The 12,794-nt window shown below is 34.3% G+C and overlaps 1 protein-coding gene across 4 annotated transcripts in view; it reads right to left on the bottom strand.

The window, feature by feature from the left end:
• Positions 1-12,794, bottom strand: part of LOC150097387 (spectrin beta chain-like) — a 795,721-nt gene that overhangs the window by 244,744 nt on the left and 538,183 nt on the right. For all 4 annotated transcript variants that reach the window (XM_090407783.1, XM_090407784.1, XM_090407785.1 and 1 more), the window contains exon 30: positions 9,275-9,461. In XM_090407783.1, coding sequence (XP_090263909.1) covers positions 9,275-9,461 — 187 coding nt within the window. The remainder of the gene's footprint in view (positions 1-9,274; positions 9,462-12,794) is intronic.

The following is a 12,794-nucleotide window of genomic DNA, read 5'->3' as shown; positions in this document are numbered from 1 at the left end:
CACATGGAGAGAAGACAAGAAATGAGAAAAGCCTCATTGACTATCTCATTGTTGATAGTGATATCGCCATGTTGGTTCAGGATACAAGAGTGTACAGAGGATTTGAAATTGGAAGTGAACACTACTTTACTAAGCAGGATGAAAATGGATATCACATTAAAAAGAACAGTATGTAAGAAAATTTTAAAAAAGAATTAAAGCTGAGCAGCTTTTAAAGGTAAGTTGTAGACTCGACTATACAAACAGCATTGAAGAAAAAATGGAACAGAGTTTGAAAATAAGAACCATATCTTGAAGTCTCAGTGGTAAACTTTGAAGAAAATATTGATTCAGCTAGGGAGACAAATGACTAAGTTGTCTGCAAGGATAGAAATATAAAAAATGCTATTGGGGATGCATTACTTAAAGAAGAAAGCATGCCAAAAGTTCTGAGCAAATAAGTTGGCAGATGCCCTAAAAGAATACAGAGAAACACATAAGAGAGCTAAGCTATGTGAGAAAGTAGCTAAAAGAAAAGTCATGGGAAAACTTCATTAAGAATACAGAAGGTAAATATCTAGAACTTGGCAAAATGTTCTGCAGGCTATTGAAGAAACTTAAAAATTGAGGAAAGAGTACTGTAAAAGGAATCAAAGATAATAAAGATGATATGAAAACCGAAAATAAGGATATCCCAGATGTCTGGAATAATTACTTTGAAATTTGAAATATACACAGTTAAGCAAACCAAGCAGTGACAGAACCATACTAGAACATTTTCAATAGGAATGCAAAGAGGAGTACATATCCATACTAAAGGTAGAAAAATACATCAAAAACCTGAAATGTGAAAATGCAGCTGGAGTAGATATATTCAAACTAGAAATCCTCAAGTATGGAGGTATAAAAGTTCTGCAATGGCTATACCGCATAATTCAGAGGACTTGGTCAGAAGTTTGAATATCCAGTGAATGGAGTAGAGATCTCGTAGTACCCATCTATATAAAAAAAGGAAATAAAGCTGCATGCGAGAATTATGGAAGAATTTCTTTACTAAGTTTTCCAGGTAAGATTTATGCAAGTATACTTGAAAAAAGGTTGAGAAAGATTATGGAAAAAATACTTGGATAAAAACAGTAGGGTGCAGGTCAAATAGAGGTTGTCAAGATCAGATTTTCATTTTAAGACAAATAGTTGAGAAATCATGGAAATATGAAAAGAAACTGTAGTTAAGTTTTGTGGATCTGGAAAAGGCATACGATGAGGTGCCGAGAGAAAAACTTTTCAAGATACTACGATTACGTGTGTTGAATGGAATATTAGACAAAGCAATATATAGTCTATATTTAAGTTGTTAAGTCAGTATTCAGAATTGAAAGAAATACAGGAAGACGAACAGATGTACGAGGGTGGTCTGAAAAGTTCTCAGCCTTAACTATAGATGGCAATACTATCAGCACGATTTTTTTTTTCTAAGTTGGTACATGTCATAAGCATCCATGTGAAATTGCAAGTCATTCTATCAAGTAGTTAGTTTTATACAGCTGTCTGAAACAAAAGTGTTGTCTATATCCCTTGAAATGGATAAAATTGAGTATCGTGCAGTTATAAAATTCTTTGTAAAAGAAGGTTTAAAGACAAAAGAAATTCATTCTAAGTTCATAAACATTTATGGGTACTCTTCTCCTTTGTTTTCGACAATTAAGAAATGGTCTGAAGTTTAAACGTGGCTGTACCATGTTTATCAGCCTTGAAGACATCTTCAATGACAGCCTTGAAGATGACCCACATGAAGGATGTCCAAAAAGTGTAACAACACCAGAAACCATTGATCAAGTGCACAACATAGTATCAGATGCCCGACGAGTCAAAGTGAGTGAAATTGCTGAGACTACAGGCATTTCAAAAGAATGTATAGGATATATTTTGCATGAAGAATTGCAAATGAAAAAACTTTGCACAAGATGGGTGCCACGCTTCCTCACAGCAGATCAAAAATGCACTCGCATGAAATCTCTGAACAGTGCTTGGAGTGTTTTAACAAGAATAAAATTGATTTTGTGTGTTGATTTATTACTATGGATGAGACTTGGATTCACCATTACACACCAGAATTCAAACAGCAGTCAAAACAGTGGACAGAAGCCAGCTGTTCAGCTCCAAAGAAGATAAAGTCAGTTCCATCAAAAGGAGAGGTCATGACATCGGTGTTTTGGGATGCTAAAGGCATTTTGTTTATTAATTATTTTGAAAAGGGTAAAACAATAACTGGGGAATATTATTCCGATCTTTAAACCAGACTAGATGAAAAAATTCATGAGAAAAGACCCAGTTTGCAGAAGAAAAAAATCATCTTTCATCAGGACAATGCATGTCCTGCCCACAAAGGTGTTTTGGCAATGGGAAAATTAAGGAATCTGCACTATGAATTGTCGGAACATCCACCCTATTCCCCAGATTTGGCTCCCTCTGGCTTCTATCTCTTCCCAAAACTAAAAGTCTTTTTCGCTGTTCAGTGTTTTTCTTCAAATCAAGAGGGAATTGCAGCTGTAGAGGAGTATTTTGCAGATCTTACAGAGAACCACTACAGGGATGGGATAATAGCGCTGGAATAAATGTATTAGTCTTAAGGCAGATTATGTTGAAAAATAAAAAATAATTTCGAAATTATAAATTCGTTTTTTCATTGTTAGGCCAAGAACTTTTCAAACCACCCTTGTAAAATACAGGGCAAAACAAGGATGCATATTTTCTCCATTCTTATTAGACATCTATATGGTTCACATTATGAAAGAAAGTGGCATTTGGCCTGATATTAGAATTGGAGATGTCAAACTTAGCTCTTTGCTTTATGCAGATGATGATGTTCTCTTAAATACATTTAGTGCAAGTCTCCAGAATTCTCTAACTAAATTCAATGACAGTTGTAACAAATTTGGCATGAAAATCAGCAATAAAAAGGCAAATATTATGAAAAATGCAGGAGCATAGAAAACTTTAGCTGAATTCTGAATGAAGATTCTATAGAACGAGTAAAATACATGAGCTATAAGGCATAGCTTTTAGTGAAGATGGCAGGTTAAATTCGGAAGTAGACAATGGAATATGCAAAGCTGATATGGCAGGCAGCTAGCTGAATAACTTTATATGTAATAAGAGAGAAATTACCCAAAAAACCATACTAATAGTATACAAGACAGTGTTCAAACCAGTTTTAAGTTATGGATCTGAGAGTTGGGTTAGAAATAAAGCACTTGATCCAAGACTAGAGACCACAGATATCAGGTTCTGAGAAAAATTATGGGAGTGAACCAATGACATAATCATATTAAAAACAAAAAAAGGACCTTGACATTGTTAGCATTCAAGAATGTGTCAGCAGAGCTAACCTAAGGTGGTATTGCCACTTATATAAAATGGGTGAAGAAAGGTTAGAAAAACAGGTGTTTGATGCCAAGATGGCAGGAATAAGACCTATGAGGAAGAGCAAGGTCTAGGTGGATTGAATCAGTGAGAAGTACCTTAGAAGCACAAAACGTTAGATACAATATTACAGTACTCAGAAGTAATTAATTGATTAGGAGAAAAATTATTGATGGGAGATAATAATAATGTAAACTGAATCATGTAGTGCTGTCATAGTAACCTGAACATCCCTTAGAGGTAAATAATCAGAAATTGATGATGGTGATGACGAGAGAGAGAGCAAAGGCCAATATTGAAAGTTGTGTATGAGCATAGTTAGCAAGGGAGGAGAAAATTTTTTTTTTTAACTTGCAGATTGGTTTGCCTTGTTTCCCCTATGTATGGTATGTTACATGTGCAATCTATTTTGTAAACCCCTGGGTGGGCTAAGTGTGGCAGGGGATCCTTGGAAGAACTGAGTAGGTGCCTTAATTTTGTCGGGGGTTTAAAGGTGGTTTTGATTTTGTATTTCTGTAGTGTTCTGTCTATTTTTTCTGAAATGCCTCTAACATATGGTATAGCAAAAGCATTCTTGAAATCTTTTTTGTTATTAGTGGTATCTTTGTGGAGGATCTTGTGAATGGTTTTTATACTGTATCCATTTTTTTTATAAATGGCTGGTTTGATGATCTCATATTCATGGTAAAGAGCTTGTTCATTTGAACAAGTGGTTTGAGCCCTGTGTTTAAGGGTATTTATGAGCCCTAGTTTTTGTGTTGGGTGGTGATAAGAAGTTTTGTGTATGTACTGGCCTGTGTGTGTATAGGTTTGCAGTAAACTGAGAAGGAGAGACAGCCTGAAGGAAGACGTGTGAAAAGTGTGTCTAGGAACGGAAGAGAGTTGTTTTTTTCAATTTCAATGGTGAATTGGATGCATTTGTGTTGTTTGTTCAGGTGGCTAAGGAATGTATCTAGTGCTTGGCAGCTAAGGGGCCAAATGGCGAAAATATCCACCTGAACAAACAAACGCATCCAATTCACCATCGAAATTGAAAAAAACAACTCTCTTCCATTCCTAGACACACTTGTCCCACCACGTCTTCCTTCAGGCTGTCTCTCCTTCTCAGTTTACCGCAAACCTATACACACAGGCCAGTATATACACAAAACTTCTTATCACCACCCAACACAAAAACTAGGAGTCATAAGCACCCTTAAACACAGAGCTCAAACCATTTGTTCAAATGAACAAGCTCTTAACCATGAATATGAGACCATCAAACATACCTTTATAAAAAATGGATACAGTATAAAAACCATTCACAAGATCCTCCACAAAGATACCACTAATAACAAAAAAGATTTCAAGAATGCTTTTGCTATACCATATGTTAGAGGCATTTCAGAAAAAATAGACAGAACACTACAGAAATACAAAATCAAAACCACCTTTAAACCCCTGACAAAATTAAGACACCTACTCAGTTCTTCCAAGGATCCCCTGCCACATTTAGCCCACCCAGGGGTTTACAAAATAGATTGCACATGTAACATACCATACATAGGGGAAACAGGGCAAACAATCCCAATCAGAAAGGATGAACACAAACGTCACATAAAATACCTCCATTTTGGAAAACCGGCCTTTCTGACTACGCACTCCAAACATACCACAGAATTTACTGGAAAGGTACCAAGTCCCTACACTGCACCAAAACCTGGTTCGAGTGGAAATTCAAGGAAGCATGTGAAATGCTCAAACATGATCTGAATCTGAATAAGAATGATGGTCTAACAATTCCAAGAATGTGGAGGACCCATCTACAACCTTCATAGCAACCACGAAGAAAAATCTCAATATAAGAAGACTTGAAGTGTTTTTTTTTTGTTTGTTTTTTTCCTCCTGAACATTCAATAGCAACCTGTACTGTACAAATCCAGAAGATAATTGTAATATAACAATATACACTGTATAATTCCAGAAGAATCCTAGTATGTGAGGACTTTAGCAGAGTTTATTGTAGTTTTTATTTAATTTAATTTTTTTTTTTTCACTAGAGGGCAGGCTAAGAAAAAAGATTAGTTAACAATGTAGATGTAATTTACTTGTATAGAGTGCAACAGCATGTAGCTTGTTCTTATACACATGTATCCTTCTGAAGATGACCTCAATACAGGGGTCGAAACGTAAAGTCATTATTTTATTATTAATCAGTAAAATAATCTTTTCAACACGCGTGTTTGTGATTCATAAATATGAATGACTTCCGTAATAATAATTGTTTAGTAGTATTTTACTTATATATAAGTAAATATAAAAAACTTATATGAAAATAAATACTTTCTTGAGATAAATTTCTGCTCACATCAATAAATGATTTATTTTTGTGTAAGTTACCCAGAGTGAGCTATATTCATGTCATCTTATGTTACTATTTTGAAAATAATCTTATATGCTTTTGCCTTCAATTTGGTATTGAAAAATTCATGTTAATAGGTACAGTCATAAAGTTATTCAATGAATCATATATAATTACATATTCAAGAATGTCTGGTTCATCACAACCCTTAAATCTTGCAGTAAACTATCACGTATTAACTGGAATGGCTAGTCTGACAAATAAGAGGGTGTGTACATAATTATTAGGCACGTATTCGCAAGAATCAAAAATAATATGCCATCATTGGTGCAATTAGCATAATCACTTCACCATGTGAGTATGCTGCTGAAATAATAATGGTCCATTAAGTTCTGGCTGAAATATTTGTGATAATAAAAATTATTATTCTTTATTCTTGTGAGTAGGTGTATCTAATAATCATTATTATGTCATGAGTGCTATTAAAAACTTGGTTATGACCTAATTTACAGAAGTAGATGAACAGTTAAGTTCTGAGGCTTGAGACCTGCTATATATACGATGTATTAACCATGTTAAAAATCAGGGAGATTCCAAACCTGAACTGCATTAATTAGCTGTTTCCAATCCCCCCCCCACAATTTTATATATATTATTTATATATTAATGATGCACTTAAAGATTTCAGCAGTTTGATAGCATCATCCCTGTCATACAACATTATCATGAGTATTATAAGCTGTTAGATGAGTCGACTTTTTATTCTCCACAAACAGCTAATTGCATTGAGGAAACGAAACATTCATAATAATAAGTTATGATTATATGATACATGTGTCTAGTATAATAATGAAGATGGTTTATGTTATTTGATGGCACTATGAATGGTTGCGATTATAAAGTAAACAGTATGGAGAGACAGCACAAAGCAAAAAAATCTCACAAATAAGTGGGACTCCTTCAGTGAATCCTTGGGCTACATGGAGTGCTCAAATAATGTTTCTAGAGAGAGAGTACAAAACAGAAATTCCAGCCAAACCAACTGCAAGCATAATTTGCTGGCAAATGTTCAGACTGAAAAAAATTTTTTTTCCTTATCTCCCACAAAAGCAATATCCCATAATGGATATAAAAATTCTGTTGATTTCAAGAAAAAGAAAGTGAAAACATAATTTCTAAAAATAATGTACTCATAATAAACTTTGATGTTAGTTACATCTCTATTTACTAAGATTCCTTTGAGAGAAGCCTTAATACTGTTAGTGAAACATTTCCCTTGAGACATTACAAATAATTCAACATCACTGTTTATTTTGGTTATTGCACTGAACTACACATAAACAGATATCTATGACTTTCATTTCCACCTCTTTTAGCAAATTACAGGGGAGTGTGAACAAAAAATGTTTTTTTTCTGTTTTCCACAGTCCTACATGATTTGCAGAGGACATGTATGTATGTACATATACCAACCACTGAATTAGAAACTTATTTAATACCATTTTGGACCTCCTTTAGCCTGAATTACAGCATATATGTATTTTGTCACAGATTCCACAAAGTACTGGATGGTATCTATGTCTATGACATAGATGCAATCACTGTTTGGTGAATACCATACCAGGCATTAACCAGACATTTTAAATGGCTCAGATTTGATGGACAGGGACTTTGCTCCCTGATCTGTTTTTCTATCATGTCCGAGACATTCTCAATGGGGTTCAGATCTGGGCTTTGTGATGGTCAGGGAAGATAATGGAAGTCACTGTCATGCTTACTGAACCACTGCTGAACAATTATTATGCAATGGACAATAACATTGCTGTCCATGAAACAACTGTCATGACTGGACTTGATTGACAACAATTATCAGATATTCTTTGGAGGATACCTGACCTTCCAGCAATATCAGGGGACCCATTCTGTATGAACAGAATATGCCCCACACCATGACTCTAGAACTTTGGACTTAATTTTAAATATCAGTAAAACAAAAGTGATGTCTTCTGGAAATTTGGGATGAATTTATGATCAGGTGAGATAACATAGAAGTTTGAAAATGAAATTAAGAAGGCTAGTTATAGGGAAAAAAAAGCTATGCTGAACTTTTACAAAAATTATGAAAGAGCTGTTACTAAGACCCATGAAGTTGTGTTTACAAGACAGCTGAGTTCATTGCTTCATGGGATTCCCACCAAACTCTCTGCCTATCATCAGTACAGAAAAGGTGTACCATGACTTGTTGGACTACATGCTTTTTTTTTTCCCCCAGTTTTCCAGTGTCCAGTCCCAGTGGGACACTACCTGAACCAAGGAGGTTTTGTCCATACAAGCTTTCTCAGATGACAGCAATCTTGTTCCTGACAGACTTCTTAGAACCACAGTTATGCTTGTTAGACAAGCAATGTGGGCTATTTTTCCACTGATTAAATGCTTGGGATATCTCACCTTTTTAGAAACCAGCCAGCTCTGCTGTTTTCAAAATAGTGGCTCCAGCCAGACGAGTACCCACAATAAGCCCTTTATCAGACTCCAAAAGATCCTTTGTTTTTCCCATTGGGATCAACACTACTGACAATTACTGACCAGCAGCATTCTTAAATAGTTGCCTAGAATGTGATGCACACGACCAAGTATTTTGCATATATGCTGTAAATGACGTTTACATCTACATAAAGTTTTCTAATTCAGTAGTCAGTATGTGTAGTAGAACTCTGTGACAACGTTTGCAATATGCTCCTAACACATAAAAGACTTGGATTCATTCTTGAAAAAAAAAGAATAAGCTGCATTAATCTAAGAACCAAATGGTAAGCAGTTTAAGTTTAGAAAAAATCTACTCATACCAGAAATTATATCCATAAAGACTCTTATATATATTCAATCTCAAAAGCTGAGGGGAACTGAAACCTGATTGACAGAACTGAATTTATTTAAAAAAAAAAAAAAATTTTTTTTAAAAAAATAGCTGATCATGTTGTTATAAACAGAAGTAAATAGAAGAACACCAAAATACACTGCAAAAGTAAATTCAGCTGCAAAAAAACTGCTCAAATAAAATGTTGAGGTTTTATTTCTTCAAGATGACATGTAACAAGACTGCAAAATAATGGCTAGCAAGCATTCGTCCACTGTATTCATTTTAATTCTGTAGCAATGCTGTTATGTTATACCCTCCCACACACTTCCTAGTAATTGCTACTGCAAAATGCTAACAAAATTTCGAATCACAGTCCACCCTCACTACCATAAAATTTCAGGCACCACATAAATAGCCTGTTACAGTAGATAGTTGCTGCAGTAAATTTCTTTTATAATAACATTGTTCCCATGGGAATATTGTACATGAGTAAATTTAATACTCTTCCCGTGGGAAGAGTATTGAATCTACCAAAAAAGTAGCTTTTTCGGTAGATTGTTAGTGTCAGAATCAAATGTTAAAATATAATAATAAAATTTACTTTAAAAGTATTTATGACTTTAGAATTAAAAATTAAGTAGTATCAATTTCCAATTTTGTAAAGAAGTTACCTGGTTTTTCTTTTTTAGAATTTGGACACTAAACAAACTATTTCCATAATCAGAAGAAGATGCAAGAGGTATTTTTTCCAAAATCCACAATTTTTCATCTTCAACATCTCTCTGAAATTGATAAGCTTCTTTTTTCTTCAGCAGCTGAGCTTTACGTTCTAGGAGAGGAGCTTGCAATCTCTGAAATCTAATTATATGAAATTATTACACTGAATACAGTACACCTGAATATATATTTTTTATGCATGAGTGTATGATATGTGTGGACATGCATAAACAATGATATACACATTAGGCTTTTAAAAAGTATGCACATTCATAATGAGTCATCATTTATATGAACAGTATAAACAGATGTTACAGAATTATAAGTAATAAAAAACTGTTATTTGGGATGACTATCATCTTGAGTAACTTTTGACCCCTAAAATTCAACTCTGTTGACCATCACTCCTCAGTCTCATCAACCACTTATTTCCATCAATGTAATATTCAGTCTATAATGTCCAAATTGCATATGCCTGCACTTGGCAAGCATTGAACTGACACTCATTATCATTAGCCCATATCAGCAGACCATTCAAATCATCCCACAGATATTGTATCAGAACCCCCCCCACCCCCAAGCTTTTGTCATCAATGGCAAACAATTGGTTTCACTCTTCAGACATTTTCACCATGATTAATATGCAAGTCGAACAGCAAGTCAAGAGTCCTAAAGTATAATATATCAACTTCATACTCTTGTTCTCCATATAATTTTTTTTTTTAATACTAATTGTCTAAATTCAAAATGAAGCTGGAAGAAGTGAAAAACATTCTCTATACTTTTGTTTAAATGCTGACTATTTTTGTTTTGCAGAAATTCTTTACATGTTACACTTTCTTAAGGAAAACTTTAAGACATAGAACAAATGAGCATATTAAAAAGATGGCAAATTCGATCAATGCATATGATACTATCAAAAAACTAGAATAAAACACACTAAACAGGATCAAAAAGTTAGAGACAACTTTAATAAATTCCTAAACCCTGATATCCTAATATATTAAAGACAATTTGGAATGAAATGGTCTATCATGATGTCAGAAAGTCTAATAATTTAATTCAACTTAAGAAAAATATGGAAAACAGGTTAAAAAGTTGATCTGGCTAGATCATTTGTTACCAATAAGTCAAAAAAAACAAACAAAAAAAAAACGTGATTATTATTTCAAATAATTTATAAAGACACATATTATATTATAGCTGCAGAACAAAATGTTGCAGAGAATATATAAAGAGAAAGGTGATCAGCATGGCAAAGGAAGGCAAAATCAGATTATGAGAAGAATCTAACTGGGCAGGCCAAAGGAAATACCAGAGTTCTTTAGTTGTGTGGCAAGTAAGAGGAAGAACAACTATGGAAAATTAAGCTTAATGAGTAATAATGATTACAAGGTGACAGAAGCAAATAAAATAGTCTAGTTACTGAGTGACCACTTTGCAAGGATATATCATCCTAGTGAGGTTACTGCTTTAACATATGTAACACTTTACATATGTTAAAGCAGTAACCTCAGAAGAACCTTGGAGGTTCTTAGGATATTGCAGAATCTCAATGTAAATACAGCTATGGAATTAGATGGAATATATCGCTGGAGTTTGATTTGAAGAATATGCAAGGGAACTGGCAATATCTTTGACTAGGCTCTTTAATTTAAGTCTCAGTCTGATAGAGTTCCAAGGGAGTTGAAAGAGGACAAAATATTTCCCTTTCATAAGATTCTAAGATTGCAGCAGCAAATTATAGAATAGTCAATATCTCAGGCATGGTGGCAACAGTACTGGAAAAATTGGTCAGAGAATTCAAGAATGACTGGATAAAGATATGATACTGTATGAGGGGCAACATGGCTTTGTAAATTTTTGGTCATGCCTTAGTAATTTACTAACTTCTTATAATAGCTATTTTTATAAAGCTGTTATAGAGTAACAGCTGAGGTGAATAAAGGAAATGGCTACACAGTGATACTGTGAATTTTGCAAACGCATTTGACAGAATACTACATGGAACCCTGTTATACAAACTAGAACAAATGGCGATGGATATGACACTGGTTAAGTGTATAAGAGGGTAGCTGCTGGACAGATATCAAAAAGTGGTATACGAAGGAGAGTCGAGGTGAAAACAGGTTACTATTGGTGTGCCGCAAGGTTTGGTGATGGAACTATTCCTGTTTAATTTGTGCACAAATGATACAGGAAATAACCTCAAAAGAAATATTCAGTTGTTTGCTGATGATGCGAAATTAGGTAGATGTGAAGAGCTTGCAGGATAATTTAAATAGGCTGTCGGTATGGGAAAAAGATAATGGGTGTCAATTTAATGTGGAGAAATGTAAAGTTATGCATTTTGAAATAAACAAATTACAAGCTGTGCACCATATTGATGGGACTGTACTCCAGGATATAGATGAAGCTAGGATTTTAAGGGGTGGAGTAGTGAGAGTGTTGAAGTTTCGAGGACACATTGCTGTTGAAGAATACACGAACAAGTAGAGATAAGGAAACTGTTATTCTTCTTACACAAATTGATATGCCCATATATGGATTACTGTGCTCAAGTCTGGTCTGCTTGGGTTTCTTGGGGATGAGGAAATGGTTGCAGAAGATTCAGAAGCAAGTGACCAAGATGGTGAGTGATCTGTTGAAAGCTCCCTATCTGAGGGTGTGTGGTTTGCAGAAGTTGGTTGATAGGAGAAAAAGAGGGGATATGATAGAAACATTTAAATTGCTTCAAGGATTTTATAGGATTGATGGAGGGGAAATGTCTCAGCAGTTGGCTGGAGGGGCCAGAACAAGGGGGTATCTCTGGAAGTTGAATAAAGGTGTGGTTAGTAGGAGTGTGAGGGCTAGATTTTTTTGCTTGAAGAGTTGTGATGAATAGAAATGGTTGCCAGAGTTAGTTGCGAGTGCGTTTTCATAATAAATGGCATTTTCTTAATGGTTTCAAGGAGAGGTATGATAGGTTGTGTGGATAGTCTGGATCTCCTTCTATGAGTCTTTGGACTCCATGGAGGTGCCCCTACAATAATGATAATAATAATATATGCATATTCTCAGTAACAATTGAAACTATTAACTACATTTTGTTTTACTGATTACTTCTGTATCTCCTGGATTACAAGTTGCAAAGTGAAAGCTTTAGAATTGCTTTTTATGCTTTGGCCAAATATTTTATTTATATATAAATATATATCGGATGTGCTGAAGTTCGATTTGGCTTAAGCACTGAATATTTGGTTGAAGTATACTGAATTAAATTTTATAAAGAAATGTTTTTTTTTTTGGGGGGGGGGGGAATACACCCATTAAAAATTTATCAAATTTTAAGTGAATGTATTTTTTTTTTTTTTTGTTCTAAACATTTCTTTATAAAATTTAATTGTGCTTTGGCCAAATATTCAGCATTTCACTAAAATTGCAGAAGTATTATTACACATTAAAAAATGTGTAATAATACTTCACCTAATCATT

The sequence above is a fragment of the Typopeltis vanoorti genome, chromosome 17 (assembly GCF_054136105.1).
Source record: "Typopeltis vanoorti isolate ZY-2024b chromosome 17, IOZ_Tvanoo_1.0, whole genome shotgun sequence".
Taxonomy (NCBI): domain Eukaryota; kingdom Metazoa; phylum Arthropoda; class Arachnida; order Uropygi; family Thelyphonidae; genus Typopeltis; species Typopeltis vanoorti.
This window is presented reverse-complemented; position numbering and strand designations above follow the sequence as displayed.